Below are 24,199 nucleotides of genomic sequence, written 5' to 3' on the forward strand. Positions count from 1 at the left end.
CTCGATCTGGGGCTCCACGCAAGATCTCACCCCGTGGGGTCAAAATGATCACAAGAACGGTGAGCAAAAATCCCAGAACCACACAGGGGGACCTAGTGAATGACCTGCAGAGAGCTGTGACCAAAGTAACAAAGCCTACCATCAGTAACACACTACGCCGCCAGGGACTCAAATCCTGCAGTGCCAGACGTGTCCCCCTGCTTAAGCCAGTACATGTCCAGGCCCGTCTGAACTTTGCTAGAGAGCATTTGGATGATCCAGAAGAAGATTGGGAGAATGTCATATGGTCAGATGAAACCAAAATATAACTTTTTGGTAAAAACTCAACTCGTCGTGTTTGGAGGACAAAGAATGCTGAGTTGCATCCAAAGAACACCATACCTACTGTGAAGCATGGGGGTGGAAACATCATGCTTTGGGGCTGTTTTTCTGCAAAGGGACCAGGACGACTGATCCGTGTAAAGGAAAGAATGAATGGGGCAATGTATCGTGAGATTTTGAGTGAAAACCTCCTTCCATCAGCAAGGGCATTGAAGATGAAACGTGGCTGGGTCTTTCAGCATGACAATGATCCCAAACACACCGCCCGGGCAACGAAGGAGTGGCTGCGTAAGAAGCATTTCAAGGTCCTGGAATGGCCTAGCCAGTCTCCAGATCTCAACCCCATAGAAAATCTTTGGAGGGAGTTGAAAGTCTGTGTTGCCCAGCAACAGCCCCCAAACATCCCTGCTCTAGAGGAGATCTGCATGGAGGAATGGGCCAAAATACCAGCAACAGTGTGTGAAAACCTTGTGAAGACTTACAGAAAATGTTTGACCTCTGTCATTGCCAACAAAGGGTATATAACAAACTATTGAGATAAATTTTGTTATTGACCAAATACTTATTTTCCACCATAATTTGCAAATACATTCATAAACAAATCCTACAATGTGATTTTCTGGATTTGTTTTGCTCATTTTGTCTGTCATAGTTGAAGTGTACCTATGATGGAAATTACAGGCCTCTCATCTTTTTAAGTTAAAGAACTTGCACAATTGGTGGCTGACTAAATACTTTTTTGTCCCACTGTACACACAAACAGACGCACAAAATGTCCTGCTACGCACACACTGTCTCACTACCCAGCCCACAGAGATTAGTGACCTTGTCCTTGAGGCTACTCCCCGTTCTCTCCCAAATCGCTAGTCAGGTCGGCACCAAGCTCAGACAATCTGTGTTTAAAATACCATAAAGACATATTGTTTTACCCTAATTCTGACTAGGACAACACATTTATTGATTATGATTTTATACATTCTAATCAATTCCATACAATTATATGTTTCAGGACGGAATATTCTAATCATTCAATTAACAGATAATTCTCAACTAACAATCGCCCTCACCTCGATTTGTATTATATAACAATATATATATATATATAACAATATATATATATATATATATATTTTAAAAATCATGTTTATCTTATTTTCCATAATTAGCTATTCATATTTGTAGTAATGTTGGCAGTTTATGTAAAGGATATTTACCTCTCACCAGTCTCGCCATTATCAAAATTACATTATGGCAAGCAATTATTATTTTAGCAAACAATTATTGTGATTCATCATATATAAGGTTGTATATCTGTCCGAAGCAGTGTACCACGTTCGAGTTCGATTTTGTCGATAGCTTCGCGTGGGATCTGAAGCGCTGTAAGGAGGAACTGTCTAACTACACATTCAGGAACTTCTTCTTTCTCTTGGATAGCTGCAACTGTGGTAAATACAGTTTAAAATAGTATATTCAAAGGATATTCGCGCTTTCAAACCACTTGAGCCACAGACTCCAAATAAGTGTCATGATGTTGGAAAAATATGTCTTATGTGTAGGCCCAATGAGTGGACATTCTGAACCTTGTTTGAAGTCAGTAGGTCACATGACCAAGGAGCTATTGAAATTTTAAAGTTTGAAAAATTCATGTAAAATCGAGAGATGAAAATGGACAAACATTGGTGTGCAATGTGTAGGCCCACTGAGAAGAATTCTGAACCTTGTTTTGAAGTCAGTAGGTCACATGACCAATGAGCTATTGATATTCAAAAATGTAAATACATCATTTAAAATAGTGCAAGATGTAAATAGACAAAAAAAAAGTGTGTGCAATGTGTGTCTATGCCATCGGGTTAGCTACAGCCAGTTTTTAACGTTTTAGGAGTAATGCTTAAAGAGCTATTGAAATGTGAAAATGTTGATTTGTCACTTTGTTGACATCCCTAACTGCTGTTGGTGGACGTAAGGAAAACTACAGACGAATATCCAACCTGAAACTTTCATTACCTCGGTCTGTAAGTACCAGTTTTTCTCTCATGGATCTAGTCTGTATGTCAAGTAAGGCTTCTCTCAGAACGATGTTCTCCATTTTAAGTTCATTAACTTCAGTTTTAATCTTATTGACTGTCCCTGTTAGCTTGTTTGTCTTTCTCCAATGTCGCAGCTGTTTCGTCACTCATCTTGAGACTTGCCTTCAACTCTTTTATATCCTTACTGACTAGTTCAAGTATGCGCAGTTTGTCATTTATTGATTTTTTAACAGATCGGGTTCGACCTTTACAATTCACGGTGGTGAAAATATTAAATCGTCTGTGTCTGTAGAAGAGTCACGTTTTGAAATAGGTTCCCCTTTTATTCTCCGTTATGTTTGGGTGTTGCTTGTTTTCGTAATATTTGTCGATGCATTTCTCTAGTCTCGTGATTTGTTTTGTTATCCAGATTGAAGGTTATTGTGTAGATTGTGTAGCGCTAATATTTAGTCTAATTTACCGATATTGAATATTTCGTTTTTATCATGAGGTGGTCTACATAGTTGTGTTCAGTCCGCCATCTTGAAGTGTTGGCTAAGCATCAACGTCAACCTGCATTTGGAACATTAAATGAATGTGCACCCAAGCTAATAGCCAAAATATTTACATCTCTTTCTTGCTTTTTCTCTGTTTTCCCGGGTTAGTCCTTGTCTGTCCATTCCAGTCCAGCTGAGATTGTGTCTATGGATTCCAAAGGTAATTAACCAGAATTGTTCAACCCTTATACAGGCCATAACTGTAGAATAAGCTACTAGTTAAATAAACGTTGTGTTATACAGAGGACAGGACTGGTTAAAATGGAAACAAGTCTGGAATTTGTTTTGCTCCTATATATAGATGCATCTCTATATTTTCCCTGTCTGACTCCTCTCTCTCAGAACGTTTTTTTTTTAAGGAGGCTGGCCCTACGAAGAGGCCAGATCTCTCCATACCTACACAAGGAACTTCTTTCCAGTCTACCAACACCGCTCAGGATGGCAGCAATGTCATATCACCCACAATCTCTGGCAGCCAAATAAGAGACATTAATTATTACATCAGTGTGGGCTCGAAGGGTGGTGGTAAGTTACCTCAAACTTCTGACTCATTAAATTGAATACATAAAGTACAACTTACTATCTGGTGTTGGGAAATTTTACACACATCCCAGATCTTTTTGTCGCTCTCTCCCTTCGCATTCTCACTCTCTCTTTCTCTCTTTTTCTCGTTCCAGATGATGAAGATACTTTTCCTAATTCTGAAGGTAATAACACCCTCTACAGACCATCTAAGTTTTTTTATTTATTTTTTAAATACAGTAATTACTTTTAACTTTACATGCAAATCTGACACTAAGTGTGAATCTTTATATATTTTTGGTGGATGTCACAGCCCTTTGAATAAAAGGGCACACACAAGCTACTGAGCATAGATTTCTGTTAACAATCAAATCTATCGTCTTCATGTTTTGATGTAGATGCAGATGATTTTCTGTCATTTTGTTTCTTTCAGATATACATGTTGAAGACCGCCATCAAAAACTAAAAGACTATCTGAAGATTAACAGTAAGATCACTACTATTCAGGAGGGTTTAGCTCAGCATGGAAACTCCAAACTGCTTAATGACATCTACACAGCGGTTTATATAACAGAGGGGGAAAGTGGAGAGGTCAATAATGAGCATGAGGTAAGACCATTTGAAAAAACAGCTTTACAAGAAACTCCAATCCTATCCAACGACATCTTCAGATCCATAGTTGGGAAAGACAAACCGATCAGAACTGTGCTGACAAAAGGAATTGCTGGCATTGGAAAGTCGGTCTCTTTGCAAAAGTTTGTTTTGGACTGGGTTGAAGGAAAAGCAAATCAGGATATAAAATTCATCTTTCCACTTCTTTTTCGGGATCTAAATTTGATGAGGGAGAATAAAAGTTTGATGGACATTCTTCATCCTTTTCTTCAGACAAAAGAAGCAGGAATTCTCAACAACAATGAACACAAAGTGTTATTTATCTTCGATGGTCTAGATGAGTGTCGACTTCCTCTAGACTTCCAGAACAACAAGATCTTGAGTGACATCACAGAGTCAACTTCATTGCATGTGCTGCTGACTAACCTCATCAAGGGGAATCTGCTCCCATCTGCTCGCATCTGGATAACCTCCCAATCAGCCGCAGCCAATCGCATCCCCCCTGAGTTTGTTGACAGAGTGACAGAAGTACGAGGGTTCAATGACCCACAGAAGGAAGAGTTTTTCAGAAAGAGATTCAGTGATCAGAAACTGGCCAACAGAATCATCAAACACATTAAGTCAATACGGAGCCTCTACATCATGTGTCACATACCTTTGTTCTGCTGGATTTTAGCCACTGTCCTGGAGAGAATGAACAAAATGGAAAGTGGAGAGATCCCCAAAACCCTGACCCAAATGTACACGCACTTCCTGAACATCCAGAGAATGCTAAGGAAACGAAAGTACCCTGGAGAAAATGAGCGAGATCCACTCTGGTATAAAGCGAGCATCATGTCACTGGGAAAACTGGCCTATCAGCAACTGGAAAAAGACCATCGGACCTTCTTTGAAGAGGATCTGACAGAGTGTGGCATTGATGTCAGAGAGGGGTCCATTTTTTCAAGGGTTTGTTCAGAGATGTTCAATACAGAGTTTGGACTGTACGAGAGCAAGACGTACCAATTTGTGCATCTGAGCATCCAGGAGTTTCTTGCTGCTGTGTATGTTTTCATCTCATTCAAAACCAGCAATGAAAATCCAATGCTAGAAGGACAACACTGCTCCAAAGGCAAAGACATCTACTTAAGTGCAGTAGATAAGGCCGTTCAAAGTGAGAATGGGCACCTAGACCTTTTCCTCCGCTTCCTTCTCGGCCTCTCGCTGAAGAGCAATCAAGATATCTTACAAGGTTTACTGATAGAAAAAAACGGCAGCTCACAGACCAATGAGAAAACAGCCATGTACATTAAGATGAAGATCAAGGAAAAGCCCTCTCCAGAGTGTTGCATCAATCTGTTCCACTGTCTGAATGAGCTGAATGACCATTCCTTACAGGAGGAAATCCAAAGCTACATAAGGTCTGGAAGTTCCTTGTTTGCCAGACTCTCATCTGCACAGTGGTCCGCTCTGGTCTTTGTGTTGCTGACTTCCACGGACGACCTGGAAGTGTTTGACCTGAAGAAATACATCAGATCGGATGAGTGTCTTCTGAGGCTGCTGCCAGTGGTCAAAGCTTCTAGAACCGCTCTGTGAGTATTTGGTCAAATCGATGTACTGAAAGTTAGCAAATCAATATTCTATTACTTGATGGTAATTGCATTTCGTAGTCCCTGGACAAAATCATACTACTGATCTATTCAAGTGAAGATAATTCATTTCTATAAGTAACCACCATGTTACCCGTTCTAAATTTGTTTAGGATAGGACAACAATGTGTCCTGTCTCTTTAAAATGCCATGGTTCATTTGTGCAGTATTTTTCGCTCTGTGAAGGAAGTTTTGGAGACAGAAGATGTCGTCTGATAACTCATTTGACAATATATTTTCCCAGACTCAATGGATGTAAACTTACCTGGAGATGCTGTGAAGCACTGGCCTCAGCTCTCAGCTCAAAGTTCTCTAGTCTGAGACAGCTGGACCTAGGAAACAATGACCTGCAGGACTCAGGAGTGAAAACACTCTGTGCTGGACTGGGGAATCCACTCAATAAACTAGATACACTGAAGTAAGACAATCTTCTGAGCGTGAAATTAGATTTTAAATGCTAGATAACTGTATTTACGGCCAACAATGAGTTGTGATTTGATTTGTACTACCATTTAGTGCACAGCCCTATAGTAAGTGTATGCCATTTAATTGTAGAATGTCTCTCTTCAGACTGTCTCAGTGTAATATCACAGAGGAAGGCTGTGCTTCTCTGGCTTTAGCACTGAGGTTAAACCCATCACACCCAAGAGAACTGGACCTGAGTGGAAATAACCTAGGAGACTCCGGTGTAAAAATGCTCTCTACTGTACTCAAAGATCCACAATGTAAACTGCAGAAACTGAGGTGAGTATTCTGATCTGTGGAATTAAGCAAAAAAATTGCATTAGAAAAAGGTTACTGTGGAGGTAGATTCCCATTGACCCGGCGAAGGCACACCTGAGTAAGAATCCTAGAATAGTTTCACCTTTTTACCACGGTACCATTACTTTCCCTTCCTTATGGAGACATCAACAGAAATTTGAAAGTCAATATGCTTTTTAGACTGTCACACATTCAACATTGTGTGTTTTGTAGTAGATTTGACTAATTTGATAAAAATATATTCAGAAAGTCCAAATAGATATATGACATGTAGAACAGACATGCTTCTCTGTCATGTGGAGAAAACAAACAGAAGACTATTTGATGTGCAACATTAAGGACAGTACACCTTAATACAGGATTCAGCATGCACCTGTCTAAACACAAGCAGCAGAATTCACTTAAAAGTAAACCAGGAATTTTACTTGCTAATTGTTTTCCTCAAATGATGGCATGAGTGTTGCCTGTGTGGTTCATATAAACATATATAACAATCCATTGATTTCTTTAAACTCATGAAACCCGTTATAGACTAGCATTAGGGCCGGGATGATACCAGTATTACGACAGTATCGTGGCAAGGAAACAAAATACAAAGCAGATGTAACTTCTTTAGGAAAACAGACCTAATTGTTGGAAACAAACCACATTATGTTGTCATCCAGAGTCACATTTATTTATTTTCCAAGCTATTCAGCAGGTTTTTAAAGGACCAGACAGTTTGGTCTGCTGCATGTTTGAATTTTTGCCATAGAAGAAATATTGCGATACTGGTATCATCACAGCCCTAGCTAACATATGCTTTTGCTCATGGTTGTGGCTATGTGTGCCCCTTCCTCCCCAAAAAATATAATTTCTGGGTAATATTTCTGGCCATTTAGGTGACCCATTTCGAGCCAAATGTTCCATAATTAACATTAATATGAATGATTTTTGTAAAACTACAATGCTTTACTTCTATTCACAATTAAGCAAAAACAATTGCATTAGAAAAAGGTTACTGTGGAGGTAGATTCCCATTGACCCGGCGAAGGCACACCTGAGTAAGAATCCTAGAATAGTTTCACCTTTTTACCACGGTACCATTACTTTCCCTTCCTTATGGAGACATCAACAGAAATTTGAAAGTCAATATGCTTTTTAGACTGTCACACATTCAACATTGTGTGTTTTGTAATAGATTTGACTAATTTGATAAAAATATATTCAGAAAGTCCAAATAGATATATGACATGTAGAACAGACATGCTTCTCTGTCATGTGGAGAAAACAAACAGAAGACTATTTGATGTGCAACATTAAGGACAGTACACCTTAATACAGGATTCAGCATGCACCTGTCTAAACACAAGCAGCAGAATTCACTTAAAAGTAAACCAGGAATTTTACTTGCTAATTGTTTTCCTCAAATGATGGCATGAGTGTTGCCTGTGTGGTTCATATAAACATATATAACAATCCATTGATTTCTTTAAACTCATGAAACCCGTTATAGACTAGCATTAGGGCCGGGATGATACCAGTATTACGACAGTATCGTGGCAAGGAAACAAAATACAAAGCAGATGTAACTTCTTTAGGAAAACAGACCTAATTGTTGGAAACAAACCACATTATGTTGTCATCCAGAGTCACATTTATTTATTTTCCAAGCTATTCAGCAGGTTTTTAAAGGACCAGACAGTTTGGTCTGCTGCATGTTTGAATTTTTGCCATAGAAGAAATATTGCGATACTGGTATCATCACAGCCCTAGCTAACATATGCTTTTGCTCATGGTTGTGGCTATGTGTGCCCCTTCCTCCCCCAAAAATATAATTTCTGGGTAATATTTCTGGCCATTTAGGTGACCCATTTCGAGCCAAATGTTCCATAATTAACATTAATATGAATGATTTTTGTAAAACTACAATGCTTTACTTCTATTCACAATGACACTGACTATTTTCTAAATGTGAATAATCTTTTGGGGCAAAGAGTTGAGTTGAATGTTTTTACATGAACTAACATCACAGGATGTCAGGCTGTGGAGTCTCAGAAGAAGGCTGTTCATCTCTGGCTTCAGCCCTGACGTCGAACCCCTCACACCTCAGAGAGCTGGATCTAAGCAGGAATGGCCCTGGAGGCTCAGGAGTGGAGAAGCTCTCTGCAGTACTGGTGGATACACACTGTAAACTTGAGACGCTGAGGTGAATAATTGAATAGTCTTTTCTTTACACGGTATCCCATATTTCTGAGTGAAGAGTGACGGCATTATTCCTTCTTTCTGTAGGCTGTCAAACTGTAGTATCACAGAAGAAGGATGTGCTTCTCTGGCTTCAGCTGTGACGTCAAACCCCTCTCACCTGAGAGAGCTGGACCTGAGCGGGAATAACTTAGGAGACTCAGAATTAGAACGGCTGACAGTTGTTTTGAAGAATCCACAGTGCAAACTTGAGAAACTGTTGTAAACAACTCATTATTTTGAGCACTTTGAGAAATGTTTTCATAGATAATATTCTATGTTATTGATATTTTCAATTCAACACTATGGTCATATTTTACATTAACTAGACTATATAACAATGCATATGAAATAATATGTACCTCATGTTACCAATCTTAAAAAATGTTCACTTCTCTCCAAAGGCTTAAAAAATGCACATTCACAGTGGAAGGCTGTGCTGCTCTGGCTATGGCTTTAGCCCTGAGGCCAAGACCATCACCCCTGAGAGAGCTGGACCTAAGTGAGAACCAACCTGGTAACTTAGGAGTAAAACTACTCTCTTCTGTACTGGAGGATAAACGCTGTACACTGGAAACACTGAGGTAAAGACTGTATCCTCATGGTGGTTGGTTTAAGCAGGGCAATAAGTTGGGACTGAACCGGCAGACTGTATTGGGTTCGGCAGCACTGCTCTGCGGCTGACGCTGTTCTGTTTCCACCCTTCTGGGTGTGTGTGTTGTGAGGTTTGGTCAAATAAACAATAAAGGATCTGTTCTATATCACCCTAGGTTGAATGATTGCAACCTCACTGAGAAATGCTGTGAAGCACTGGCTTCAGCTCTCAGCTCCAGCACTTCAAGTTTGAGAGAGCTAGACCTGGGGAAAAACAAACTCCACGATGTGGGGGTGAAGCTGTTCTCTGTTGGACTGGGGAATACCTACTGTAATCTGGCAACACTGAGGTAAGAGAGCTAAATTATACATGATACTTTTGTATATATAGTGTATGTGGACGGACACCCATTTTAAATAAGTGGATTAGGCTATTTCAGCCACACCTGTTGCTGACAGGTGTGTAAAATCGAGCATACAGCCATGCAATCTCCGTAGACAAACATTGGCGGTAGAATGGCCTTACTGAAGCGCTCAATGACTTGCACCGTCATAGGATGCCATCTTTCTGACAAGTCAATTCATCAAATTTCTGCCCTGCTAGAGCTGCCCCAGTCAATTGTAAGTGCTGTTATTGTGAAGTGGCAATGTCTAGGAGCAACAACGGATCAGCCGCGAATTGGTAGGCCACACAAGCTCACAGAACGAGTCCGCTGAAGTACTTAGCATGTAAAAGTAGTTTTTCCTGGGTTGCAACACTCACTACCAAGTCCCAAACGGCGTCTGGAAGCAACTGCAGCACAATAACTGTTAGTCGGAAGCTTCGTGAAATGGGTTTACATGGCCGAGCAGCCGCACACAAGCTTAAGATCACCATGCGCAATGCCAAGCCTCTGCTGGAGTGGTGTAAAGCTCACCGGCATTGGACTCTGGCCTAATGGAAATTCATTCTCTGGAGTGATGAATCACGCTTCACCATCTGGAAGTCCGATGGACAAATCAGGGTTTGGCAGATGCCAGGAGAAACGCTACCTGCTCCAAAGCATAGTGTCAACTGTAAAGTTTGGTGGATGAGGAATAATGGTCTGGGGCCGTTTTTCATGGTTGGGCTAGGGCCCTCATAATGCTACAGCTTACAATGACATTCTAGATGATTCTGTGTTTCCAACTTTGTGGCAACAGTTTGGGGAAGGCCCTTTCCTGTTTCAGCATGACAGTGACCCCGTGCACAAAGTGAGGTCCATACAGAAATGGTTTGTTGAGGTTGGTGAGAAAGAAATTGACTGGCTTGCGCAGAGCCTTGACCTCAACTGTATCGAACACCTTTGAGATGAATTGGAACGCTGAATGCAAGCCAGGCCTAATCGACCAACATCAATGCCCGACCTCACTAATGCTCTTGTGGCTGAATGGAAGCAAGTAGTCCCCGCAGCTATGTTCCAACATCTAATGGAAAGCCTTCCCAGAAGAGTGGAGACTGTTTTAGCAGGAAATGAGGGACCAACTCCATATTAATGCCCATGAATTTGAAATTAGATGTTCAACGAGCAGGTTTCCATATACTTTTGGTCATGTAGTGTACGTGTCCTAAAATTAAGTATCACAAAGTTAATCATTTTTATTGATTAAACTTGAGTTGGATAATGGAGAAGTTAGACAATCTTGAAGGTGACAGATGATTCAAATGATTTAACAATGTATATTAATCAACAAATGTTATATTGCAATGTACAGTATATTGGATGATCGTATTGAATCTACAAGTGATACACTACTACTTATTGGATGATTATGATGCATTGATAAATATGTCTTATGCTTCTCTGTAGGCTGTCAGATTGTGGTGTCACAGCGAACGGGATTTTCTTCTTGTCTTCAGCACTCAAGACAAATCCCTCATTCCTGAGAGAGCTGGACATGAGTCGGAATAGTCTAGGAGATTCAGGAGTAAACCTGCTCTCTGCTGTACTGGAGAATCTACATTGTAATCTGGAGACATTGCAGTACGTATTGTGACCATTATATTACAAGGTACATGTTATTTTAACTATAAAGCGATTTTAACACATTCCAATCAAAAATGGTATTTCCTTCAGCTTGAAGGACTGCAATCTCACTGTGAGATGTTGTGGTGCCCTGGCCTCAGCTCTCAGCTCAAAAGGCTCTAGTCTGAGAGAGCTGGATCTGAGTGGCAACGAGCTGAAGAATTCAGGAGTGGAACTGCTCTGTGTTGGATTGGGGAGTCCTCACTGTAAAGTGAAGACACTCCGGTAAGCTCCATAGAAATATAATTAACATATACCCTCAGACTATGGCTAATTTCAATTCTATGGTATCATTGACTTGAATCACATAAATTAGCACCACAACAAAAATAGTACATCAGAATGACTACACTTTGGAAGATAATGTTCGGCTGAGACATTCAATCAGAGGTTATTCAGTCACATTCAATCACACTGATTTCTGAGCTGGGTTCGGTGTAGGCCAGGGTTGGGGTCAATTCAGGAAGTACATAGACATTCCTATCATACTTTTCTCGCAGTGTTTTTCAATTAGGAACATTTGGGATTTGGTTTACTTTCTGAGTTGCCTGGAATTTACCGCAACCCTGGTGAAGGCAACATCTGTAAGATACACAAGCGTGTGCACATAACACTAACACACAATGTGTGTGTGAGGAAACCTGGGTGTTTTATCTAAGCCTTTTCTCCCTCTGGTGGCGAGAACACACATACAGTGCCTTGCGAAAGTATTCGGCCCCCTTGAACTTTGCGACCTTTTGCCACATTTCAGGCTTCAAACATAAAGATATAAAACTGTATTTTTTTGTGAAGAATCAACAACAAGTGGGACACAATCATGAAGTGGAACGACATTTATTGGATATTTCAAACTTTTTTAACAAATCAAAAACTGAAAAATTGGGCGTGCAAAATTATTCAGCCCCTTTACTTTCAGTGCAGCAAACTCTCCCCAGAAGTTCAGTGAGGATCTCTGAATGATCCAATGTTGACCTAAATGACTAATGATGATAAATACAGTCCACCTGTGTGTAATCAAGTATCCGTATAATTGCACCTGCACTGTGATAGTCTCAGAGGTCCGTTAAAAGTGCAGAGAGCATCATGAAGAACAAGGAACACACCAGGCAGGTCCGAGATACTGTTGTGAAGAAGTTTAAAGCCGGATTTGGATACAAAAAGATTTCCCAAGCTTTAAACATCCCAAGGAGCACTGTGCAAGCGATAATATTGAAATGGAAGGAGTATCAGACCACTGCAAATCTACCAAGACCTGGCCGTCCCTCTAAACTTTCAGCTCATACAAGGAGAAGACTGATCAGAGATGCAGCCAAGAGGCCCATGATCACGCTGGATGAACTGCAGAGATCTACAGCTGAGGTGGGAGACTCTGTCCATAGGACAATAATCAGTAGTATATTGCACAAATCTGGCCTTTATGGAAGAGTGGCAAGAAGAAAGCCATTTCTTAAAGATATCCATAAAAAGTGTTGTTTAAAGTTTGCCACAAGCCACCTGGGAGACACACCAAACATGTGGAAGAAGGTGCTCTGGTCAGATGAAACCAAAATTGAACTTTTTGGCAACAATGCAAAACGTTATGTTTGGCGTAAAAGCAACACAGCTGAACACACCATCCCCACTGTCAAACATGGTGGTGGCAGCATCATGGTTTGGGCCTGCTTTTCTTCAGCAGGGACAGGGAAGATGGTTAAAATTGATGGGAAGATGGATGGAGCCAAATACAGGACCATTCTGGAAGAAAACCTGATGGAGTCTGCAAAAGACCTGAGACTGGGACGGAGATTTGTCTTCCAACAAGACAATGATCCAAAACATAAAGCAAAATCTACAATGGAATGGTTCAAAAATAAACATATCCAGGTGTTAGAATGGCCAAGTCAAAGTCCAGACCTGAATCCAATCGAGAATCTGTGGAAAGAACTGAAAACTGCTGTTCACAAATGCTCTCCATCCAACCTCACTGAGCTCGAGCTGTTTTGCAAGGAGGAATGGGAAAAAATGTCAGTCTCTCGATGTGCAAAACTGATAGAGACATACCCCAAGCGACTTACAGCTGTAATCGCAGCAAAAGGTGGCGCTATAAAGTATTAACTTAAGGGTGTCTGAATAATTTTGCACGCCCAATTTTTCAGTTTTTGATTTGTTAAAAAAGTTTGAAATATCCAATAAATGTCGTTCCACTTAATGATTGTGTCCCACTTGTTGTTGATTCTTCACAAAAAAATACAGTTTTATATCTTTCTGTTTGAAGCCTGAAATGTGGCAAAAGGTCGCAAAGTTCAAGGGGGCCGAATACTTTCGCAAGGCACTGTACAGTACATTCTATTCTATTGCACATGTAATATTCATCTCTTGCTGTCAAGTCAATTAACATGCCTTTACGTAATAATACTTGATTACAGAATTGCTGTTTTGAGTCTGCTTATCTTAGCAATGTAACTAGGGTTTACAGACAGTGTTTTCATGTTTTCTCCCTCCTTGCTCTCTCGGTCTTTCTCTGCAGACTGTCACGCTGTAGAGTCACAGATGGGGGATGTTCTTCTCTGGCTTCAGCTCTGTTGTCCAACCCGTCACACCTGAGAGAAATTAATCTAGACAACAATAACCCTGGGTACTCTGGATTGAGACTGCTCTCTGCCGTAATGGAGGACCCAACCTTTAAACTGGAGACACTGAGGTTAGTGCTTTTGAAATGTTCAGGGCCCAGTTTTTCAAAAACATTTAATCCAGATCACAATGATCCTGTGCTGTCTCAATCCGGTTTCCCCATTCGATTTTGGAAACACACAGGAAGACAATATTTAGACTTAATGTCATATGACATATTTTTTGTAGCATATAATGGGATTTTTCATTTTGTCTTAGTACGATATCCCAAAAGAAAAAAGGGACCACGTCTGGAAGGGGATCAGAATTTAATACAACACAGGATTATTTTGATCTGGATTAAATGTTTTTGGAAAAACTGGGTCCAGAAAATCTATATCAGATCTGAGTTCAAATACTATTTTGGAGTCATTTTAAATACATTAGCTGGGCTTGATTTGTACTTTCATTTATCAATAGAACCAATAGAATAGTCGAGTGCAAACCCTTCCCACCTGGCACTATTGGCAGGCAACATCAAACACAAAGTATTTGAAAGATTTCAAATAGTTATTTTAACCCAGGTATTTTGATATTAATGTTGATCAATAGTTGCATTCTTTTGGGACATTAATCAAATATGGGTATCTGTATCTTTGACCTGAATGATTGTCTATGTTTATGTTTATCAACCTATCAACAGTGCATGGCCTTATCCTGTGGGGAGAGAGAAATGATCAAAGGACATAATGGATGAATTCTGTATCCAAAAACACAATGTACAGAGTAGATATATATTTGTACTGATAAATATTTGTAGATGTTTGTACAGATCTGTAGATGTTTTATGACATAATGGATGACTGCCTTTATCCAAAGACGCAGTGTACTGAGCGGATGCATATTTCCATGTAGATATTTTATTATGTGGGTGATTTTTCTACAGCTGTTCATTTTTCAATGTATGCTATGAGTCTAGAGGCTGGGAATGGGATTCAGGCACACCACTATGGTACGTTGTTATGATTTGTTTTCCAGTTATGCATGTTCAATCAATATTTCAATAAAGAAGCATTAACAGATTATAATTTGCCTTTGTCAGTTGTGGAATTATTATTTTACATCTGTCATCAAACACTGGATATAAAATGTTTTACCCTATTAGCTGGTAATTATTGGTGCTATAACAGGACAGACACCCATAATATTTGAACCAGCCACCTTTTGGTTACTGGCCCAATGCTCTAGCTGCTAGGCTACCTGTCGCAAACCGGGATGCATCCCAAATCTACTGAAGTGTGAACTTGTTCACTACATCCCACAAATATAATAGCATTGAATTGGGGGAGGTATGGGCTAGTTTATACCGGTCATTCCAGTAAAGGGAAGTGATCAAGTGGAAAATTGACAGATTTCAAAGCATATTTCCTTCATACTGTAATTTGCCAGTACCTCATTCGACATATGTGGACACCTGCTCGTCGAACATCTCACTCCAAAAACATGAGAGTTAATATGGAGTTGGTCCCCCATTTGCTGCTATTACAGCCTCCTGGGAAGGTGTTGGAACATTGCTGCGGGGACTTGCTTCCATTCAGACACAAGCATTAGTGAGGTTGGGCGCTGATGTTGGGTGATTAGGCCTCGCTCTCAGTCAGAGTTCCAATTCATTCCAAAGGTGTTCGATGGAGTTGAGTTCAGGGCCCTGTGCAAGCCAGTCAAGTTCTTCCACACCGATCTCAAAAAAACATTTCTGTACGGACCTCGCTTTGTTCACGGGGGCATTGTCATGCTGAAACAGGAAAGGGCTTTCCCCAAACTGTTGCCACAAAGTTGGAAGCACAGTACTGTCTAGAATGTCATCGTATGCTGTAGCGCTAAGATTTCCCTTTTACTGGAGCTAAGGGGCCTAGCCTGAACCATGAAAAACAGCCCCAGACATTGTTCCTCCTCCACCAGTTGGCACCATGCATTTGGGCAGGTAGCGTTCTCCTGGCATCTGCCAAACCCAGGTTCGTTCATCCGACTGCTAGACGGTGAAGCATGATTCATCACTCCAGAGAATGCGTTTCCACTGCTCCAGAGTGCTTTACGACACTCCAGCCGAATAGGAGTGTTGTAACGCACACAGAAAGTATTCAGACCCCTTGACTTTTTCCACATTTTGTCACTTTACAGCCCTATTCTAAAACTGATTAATTTTTTTTTTTCTCATCAATCTACGCACAATACCCCATAATGACAAAGCGAAAACAGGTTTTTAGAAATTTTGGCAAATTTATAAAATAAATAAACACAGAAATACCTTAGTTACAAAAGTTTTCAGACCCTTTGCTATAAGACTCAAATAGAGCTCAGGTACATCCTGTTTTCATTGATCATCCTTGAGATGTTTCTACAACTTGACTGGAGTCCACCTGTGGTAAATTCAATTGATTGGACATGATTTGGAAAAGCACACATCTGTATATTTAAGGTCCCACACTTGACAGTGCATGTCAGAGCAAAAGCCATGAGGTCGAAGGAATTGTCCGTAGAGCTCCGGGACAGGATTGTGTCGAGGCTCAACCTATCTTGTCGGCCGACTGGTCCCATCTGTCAGGCCGACTGGTTCCATCTGGCCGGTCGGACCACCCTATCAGGCCGGCCAGACCGGTCCTATCTGACCAGCTGGTCGACCGGACCTATCTGGCTCCTCCTCTCCTCTTCGTTCTCCATTGTCTCTCTCTCTCTCCTCTCCTCTTCTCTCTCCACTTTTCTCTCTCCCCCCCCTCCCAGGCCCTCTGATGGGCGACCCACTGGTCATGCTGAGCCTGTACCCAGAGTTCCCCTTCTGTCTGTGAGTGTTCTCTCCTTCCAAACCTTGTCTCAAGTCAGTTCAAGTTGTTTACAAACACATTTAGCCATGCCATTCTGTTTGGTGTTAATCCAAAGGTAAACGGTGACATTGTTTGACAGTTAATGTTTACATCTAATAATTTGTAGCAGGTAGGCAACATATTTAAATGTCTATGTCTTGGGCCTTTAATATGTTGTGGTGATGACCCCTTGACCTTGTGTGTGTGTCTTTCTGGATGTCAGTAAGAGTGAGGACTACAGCCCGAAGACTATGGATGAGGCTCTGCAGAATTTGAAGAGAAGAAGGGCTGACCTAGGAGGTACAAAGATCGTTCAGCCTTTAAAACATATCTACAGTCATTCCTGCCTTCCCTACCAGCCTAGACAGGTAGCTAACACTGCTTACTCATACGACTTATACAAAAACAAACACACACACACACTGTAATTCACACAAGTTCCACCTGAAACACCTCAAACTCCCCAGACCATTCCATGACTTCAATCACATGTACTGCATGTTCACTACAATGGCATGTTAAGTTACAGAATTACACCCAACCAATGGCATGTTTAGTTACAGAGTTACACCCAACCAATGGCATATTTAGTTACAGAGTAACACCCAACTAATGGCATGTTGAGTTAAACCCAACTAATGGCATGTTTAGTTACAGAGTTACACCCAACTAATGGCATGTTTAGTTACAGAGTTACACCCAACTAATGGCATGTTTAGTTACAGAGTTACACCCAATTAATGGCATGTTTAGTTACAGAGTTACACCCAACTAATGGCATGTTTAGTTACAGAGTTACACCCAACTAATGGCATGTTTAGTTACAGAGTTACACCCAACTAATGGCATGTTTAGTTACAGAGTAACACACAACTAATGGCATGTTTAGTTACAAAGTTACACCCAACTAATGGCATGTTTAGTTACAGAGTTACACCCAACTAATGGCATATTTAGTTAGAGTTACACCCAACTAATGGCATGTCTTCATTTGGATTGTAAACATCTCTCACCACACAACCATTGATTCAACATATACATTTATTGTGCGATGTAATGAGAACTTTGGTTTAATCACCAAAACACAACATAATTAGATAATTTCAATTTAGTCGTATTATCTACCAGATAATCCAATAGCAAACAATGCAAGAAACTAGTTTCATATCTCCCTTAGAAGTGCTGAAAGTAATATGCTACAGTAGTGTAAATTACAGTACATTACACAGTTTTCACATTAGGCAATACACTTACATTACCCAACAAAATTGACAGAAAACCTATAATTTCTATAATATCTATCCAATGTGTATTCAAAGGTGTGATCAATGAAGATCCTTTACAATCGTTCATGCAAAAAAAGTATTTATATTTTTCAGATATAATTGCAACATAGGTGTACTGTCAGTAATCAAATGTAAGAAATTAAATTAAACAAATTAAATTCATGAAAATGAAACATAACGTTTAGCACGCGTTCATTTGCAGCAAGTCTGTCTTGAGCATTTGGCCCTAAATTCTCATCCACAATGAATGTCCTCATGCTAAAAACCTTGTATAATGGCAAATCCAAGCTTGACATTGATCTGCATTGATGTCGTCGCATGCCTCATTCATGGCCAGAAGGAGGGTGGCATCCTCATGGGGATGGCGACCTTCTACCTCCATTCTGAAAATCATTTCTCAGTAGGGTTGAGGAAGGGAGAGTATAGGGGCAGGTATAGGATCCAAGTAATGGCTACACCCTACCACACCATCTTCAGAGTTAGCTGCGCATGTGGAGTTATTGTATTCCAGATGTTTTGTCTTTTATGCTACTTTGTCTTTTATGCTACTTACAGTGGGGCAAAAAAGTATTTAGTCAGCCACCAATTGTGCAAGTTCTCCCACTTAAAAATATGAGAGAGGCCTGTAATTTTCATCATAGATACACTTCAACTATGACAGACAAAATGAGAAAAAAAATCCAGAAAATCACATTGTAGGATTTTTAATGAATTTAATTGCAAATTATGGTACTACATGATTCTGTATGTGTTATTTCATCGTTTTGATGTCTTCACAATTATTCTACAATGTAGAAAATAGTACAAAAAATAAAAAAAACTTGAATGAGTAGGTGTGTCTAAACTTTTGACTAGTACTGTATTTCTATTGATTAAAATTATATTCAATATGATTCTATAACTTTAACATTAAGTAACTCCCAGTACATTGCACCCTATATGAAATCCCATAGGAATGCATTACGTCCAGCAAAGAAGTACAGGTAACCCATTGTAAGGGACATTTTTATGCTTGTACTATTCTTATAACTAATAATATTCTTATAGCTAATTTCTGTGTTCTATACATGTTCTGTTCTATAAACCAATTTCTGTGTTCATTTTTTTATTTTACCTTTATTTAAACAGGAGGCCAAGTTGAGAGCAAGTTCTCATTTACAACTGCGACCTGGCCAAGATAAAGCAAAGCAGTGCGTCAAAAACAACAACACAGAGTTACACATGGGATAAACAAACGTACAGTCAATAACACAATAGAAAAATCTATGTACAGTGTGTGCAAATGTAGTAAGATTAAGGAGGTAAGGCAATAAATAGGCCATAGTGGTGAAATAATTGGAATTTAGCATTAACACTGGAGTGATAAATGTGCAGATGATGATGTGCAAGTAGAAATACTGGGGTGCAAAAGAGCAACAACAAAAAAATAGCAATATGGGGATGAGGTAGTCGGGTGTGCTATTTATAGATGGGCTGTGTACAGGTACAGTGATCGGTAAGCTGCGCTGACAGCTGATGCTTAAAGTTAGAGAGGGAGATATGTCTCCAGCTTCAGTGATTTTTGCAATTCGTTCCAGTGATTGGCAGCAGAGAACTGGAAGGAAAGGCGGCCAAAAGAGGTGTTGGCTTTGGGGATGACCAGTGAAATATACCTCCTGGAGAGTGTGCTATGGATGGGTGTTGCTATGGTGACCAGTGAGCTGGCTGAGATAAATGGCTGACTGTACAAATCCTCACTATCCGTAGCTGCAAATTGTCAGTATGCCCAGACCGTGTTTTGAGAACGGATGACGTTGTTTTGAGAACAAACGAAAGATATCTCAGTTTCAAGGTCTCCGCTTAGAGAGGAGAAGCCTCATGAGATGTTGGTCTGTCACATGTTATGAAACAGTATTGGTCGGTCACATGAATGGAAAAAAAAGGTAATGATGAATTAATTATGCTAAATCATGCAAATATAACTTGTCGATGTATAGCCAGCCGTACCCTGGGCTGGGTCTGCCCAGGGAGAGCTCCTGATTGACATGTGTACTATGGTGCATTGAGTTGGTTAGAACCTCTCCAACGCGCTGACAATAAACAATGAGTCATTTAAGATTGACTTCGAATGTCCCTGTGTAAGAATTTCCATACCACCATTTTTCCAAAATGTCTTCATAATGAGTGCACCAAATTGAACATAAAGCTAGGGGAAGTCTAAACAATGATGCCTAGCTATTACTGATTTAATCATAGGGTACAAATTCTCTAATATGGCGGCCAAACAGCTCCAGCCCACTGAGCACACACTGGTTGAATCAATGTGGTTTCAACGTTATTGTCAGCCTAATGTGTGGAATCTACGTTGGAAACACATTTGGATGTGCAAAAGTCATCAACCAGTATGGTTTTCATCTAATTTCAACCAGCGTTGTAAACATTGAAATTAGGGTAAAAGTTCAATTAAAAAACAATGACTTGACCTGACTAACAGGTTGTTACATCAATCTAATGTCAACATAATCATACGTTGAAATTGCAGTGAAAATAGGGTTAAGGACTCTACACACTCGATGCAAACGGAGCGACGGAGCGTTCTATATGTTCCTCTGTTGAGGTTGTCTGCTCTGTCACCCTTTTTGACATTAGATTGATGTAACAACCTGTTAGTGGAGGGCAGGCTGAGTTGGCCCCACCCCTTTCCGACCCTCTTCCCCCCTTGGGTGGGGATTTCCCCCCGTGGGTGGGTATTGGGCCCCCTCTCCAGGAGTTAGCCGCCCTTACTGGGTCGGCCCCAGCACCCTCCGGCCCTCTCCCCCCATTCCCTGGGCAGGGAGCTGGCTGGATGTAGTGGCGTCTGCTGGTGGCCACGGGCGGGGGTCAGCCCCCATCCCTGAGTCGGCCCCAACCCTCTCTGGCCATCCCCCCCACTCTTTCCCTGGTGCAGGAAGCTGGGTGGATGTAGTGGTGCCCCCTGGTGACCGTGGGTGAGGGTCGGCCCCACTCCCTGAGTGTTGGTCCCCCCTATCCTGGGTCGGCGCCATTCCTCTCTGGCCCTCTCCCCCGACCTCCCTAGTGCATGGAGCTAAGTGTATGTAGTGGCGCCCCTGGCTGCCTTGGGTGGGGGTCGGCCCACCTCCCTGGATTGGCCTCAGCCGTCTCTGGCCCTCTCCCCCATATCCCTGGGGCAGGCAGCTGACTGGATGTAGTGACACATGACGCATGGCTCCCTGATGGCAGCTGGTGGCGGTCTGGCAACCTCCCTAGGGAAGGGAGCTGGGTGGATGTGTTGGCGCCTCTGATTGCCTTGGGCAGGGGTCGGACCCCTCTATGGGGGACGGCCCACCCCTCCCTTAGTCGGCCTCAGCCCTCTCCCCTCATCTTCCTGGTGCAGGGAGCGGGCTGGATGTACTGGTGCCCCCTGGTGGCCATTGGCGGGGGTAGCCCCCCCTCCATTGGTCAGTCTCCACCTCATCTGGCCCTTTCCCCCCAAAGACCTGGGGAAGGGAGCTGGCTGAATGTAGTGGTGCCCCCTGGTGGCCTTGGGCAGGGGTCAACCCTCCCTCTCTGGGCATCTGTCCCCGGGGACAGCCACCAATACGGCTCACTCCCAAGGACTGTGGGCACTTGTTCTCCATGGCCGAGTGAGTAAGACATTTAAGCGTGTTGCATCCTCAGGCTCTGAGGATGCAACATCTCTAACCACATCCTCAGGGCATGCGCAGAATAGCTGGCTGAGGTGTTTACAGACATATTCAATCTCTCCCTATCCCAGTCTGCAGTCTCCACTTTCTTCAATATGTCCACCATTGTTCCTGTACCCAAGAAAGCAAAGTTAACTGAAATAAATTAGTATCGCCCCGTAGCACTCACTTCTGTCATGAGTGGCTGAATGGCTTTGAGAGGCAAGCTAAGGATCATAACACCTTCACCTTACCTGACACCCTAGATCCACTTCAATGTGTATACCACCCCAATAGATCCACAGACAATGCACTACACGCTTCCCTATCCCATCTGGACAAAAGGAATGCTGTTCATTGACTATAGCTCAGCCTTCAACACCATAGTACCCTCCAAGCTTATCATTAAGCTTGGGGGCCTGGGTCTGAACCCCACCCTATGCAACTGGGTCCTGGACTTCCTGAGGGGCCGCCCGCCGTTGGTGAAGGTAGGAAACAAAACCTCCGCTACGCTGATCCTCAACACAGGGGCCCCACATGGTGCGTGCTCAGCCCCTTCCTCTACTCCCTGTTAACCCATGGCAGCATGGCCACGCACGCCTCCAACGCAATCATCAAGATGGCAGATGACACAACAGTAGTAGGCCTGATTACCAACCATGACAAGACAGCCTATAGGGAGGAGGTGAGGGACCTGGCGGAGTGGTGCCAGGAAAATAACCTCTACCTCCACATCAACATAACGAAGGAGCTGATTGTGGACTTCAGGAGACAGCAGAGGGAGCACGCCCCTATACACATCAACGGGACTGTGGTGGAGAAGGTGAAAAGCTTCAAGTTATTCTGAGTACACACCACTGACAATCAGAAAAGGTCCACCCACACAGACAGTGTGGTGAAGAAGGCGCAACAGCACCTCTTCAACCTCATAATGCTGAAGAAATTCAGCTTGGCCCCTAAGACCCTCACAAACTTTTACAGATGCACAATTGAGAGCATCCACACTGCCTGCCCTCCAGGACACCTATCACTGCCTGGTACGATAACCAACGCAATACCGGGGGCACACTGCCTGCCCTCCAGGACACCTACAGCACCCGATGTCACAGGAACGCCAAAAAGATCATCAAGGACATCAACCACCCGAGCCACGGCCTGTTCACCCTGCTATCATCCAGAAGGAGAAGTCCGTACAAGGGCATCAAAGCTGGGACCGAAAGACTGAAAAACAGCTTCTATCTCAAGGTCATCAGACTATTAAATAGTCATCACTAGCCAGCTACCACCCGGTTACTCAACCATGCACCTCAGAGGCTGCTGCCCTATGTACATAGTCATGGAATCATTGGTCACTTTAATAATGGAACATTAGTCACTTTAATAATGTTTCCATACTGCTTTAATGGGTTCTGGACTTCCTGACGGGCCGCCCCCAGGTGGTGAAGGTAATGATTACTCATTTCATACATTCAGACCCAATGACTTTTTCCACATTTTGTTACGTTACAGCCTTAGTCTAAAAAAGATTACATTAAAAAAAAAAAACTCAGCAATCTACACACATTACCCCATAATGTCAAAGTGAAAACAGGTTTTTAGATACAAAAAAATAAAAATGTAATTAAAATAAAACGCAGAAATAACTTATTTAATATAAGTATTCAGTTGGCAGTGCTCGTAGAGCTCCGAGACATGATTGTGTCGAGGCACAGATCTGGGGAAGGGTACAAAAACATTTCTGCAGCATTGAAGATCCTCAAGAACACAGTGGCCTCCATCATTCTTAAATGGAAGAAGTTTAGAACTACCAAGACTCTACTTGGAGCTGGCCGCCCTGCCAAACTGAGCAATCAGGGGTGGAAGGGCCTTGGTCAGGGAGGTGACCAAGAACCCGATGGTCACTCTGACAGAGCTCTAGAGTTCCTATGTGAAGATGGGAGAAGCTTCCATAAGGACAACCATCTCTGCCACTCTCCACCAATCAAGCCTTTATGGTAGAGTGAACAGACGGAAGCCACTCCTCAGTAAAAGGCACATGACAGCCCGCTTGGAGTTTGCCAAAAGTCACCTAAAGACTCTCCGACCATGAGAAACAAGATTCTCTGGTCTGATGAAGCCAAGTTTGAACTCTTAAGCCTAAATGCCAAGCGTCACGTCTGGAGGAAACCTGCCACCATTCCTACGGTGAATCATGGTGGTGGCAGCATCATGTCGGGATCGAGGAAAAGATGAACGGAGCAAAGTACAGAGAGATCCTTGATGAAAACTTGCTCCAGGTCCCTCAGGACCTCAGACTGAGGCGAAGGTTTACCTTCCAACAGGACAACGATCCTAAGCACACAGCCAAGATAACGTAGAAGTGGCTTTGAGACAAGTCTTTGAATGTCCTTGAGTGGCCCAGCCAGAGCCCGGACTTGAACCCGCACGAACATCTCTGGAGAGACCTGAAAACAGCTGTGCAGCAACACTCCCCATCCAACCTGACAGAGCTTGAGAGGATCTGCAGAGAAGAATGGGAGAAACTCCCCAAATAC

At 42.1% G+C, this 24,199-nt stretch overlaps 1 protein-coding gene across 6 annotated transcripts; it reads left to right on the forward strand.

Moving 5' to 3' along the window:
- Positions 1-1,616: 1,616 nt before the first annotated feature.
- Positions 1,617-14,950, forward strand: LOC110529427 (NACHT, LRR and PYD domains-containing protein 3). 6 transcript variants are annotated; one of them, XM_021611592.3, is made up of 15 exons: positions 1,617-2,333; positions 2,993-3,044; positions 3,227-3,409; positions 3,562-3,591; positions 3,840-5,589; positions 5,891-6,064; positions 6,217-6,390; positions 8,423-8,596; positions 8,680-8,853; positions 9,036-9,215; positions 9,402-9,575; positions 11,055-11,228; positions 11,322-11,495; positions 13,777-13,950; positions 14,563-14,950. In XM_021611592.3, exons 2-15 carry the CDS (start codon positions 3,032-3,034, stop codon positions 14,594-14,596), a joined length of 3,582 nt encoding a protein of 1,193 aa, XP_021467267.3. In that variant the 5' UTR covers positions 1,617-2,333; positions 2,993-3,031; the 3' UTR covers positions 14,597-14,950. The 6 variants fall into 6 exon arrangements, with proteins under 6 accessions (XP_021467267.3, XP_090098732.1, XP_090098733.1 ...); XM_090242607.1 differs by having other exon boundaries at positions 2,077-2,333; positions 3,244-3,409; XM_090242605.1 differs by lacking the exon at positions 1,617-2,333 and adding an exon at positions 2,454-2,661.
- Positions 14,951-24,199: the final 9,249 nt, after the last annotated feature.

The sequence above is a fragment of the Oncorhynchus mykiss genome, chromosome 8, assembly GCF_057628025.1.
Source record: "Oncorhynchus mykiss isolate SJ-2025 chromosome 8, ASM5762802v1, whole genome shotgun sequence".
Lineage (NCBI taxonomy): Eukaryota > Metazoa > Chordata > Actinopteri > Salmoniformes > Salmonidae > Oncorhynchus > Oncorhynchus mykiss.

Excerpts from the sequence above, each read along its gene's own strand:
- LOC110529427 (XM_021611592.3), top strand. Across the intron at positions 8,597-8,679 it reads TGTAAACTTGAGACGCTGAG|GCTGTCAAACTGTAGTATCA; the intron begins GTGAATAATTGA and ends TTCTTTCTGTAG. Across the intron at positions 9,216-9,401 it reads TGTACACTGGAAACACTGAG|GTTGAATGATTGCAACCTCA; the intron begins GTAAAGACTGTA and ends ATATCACCCTAG.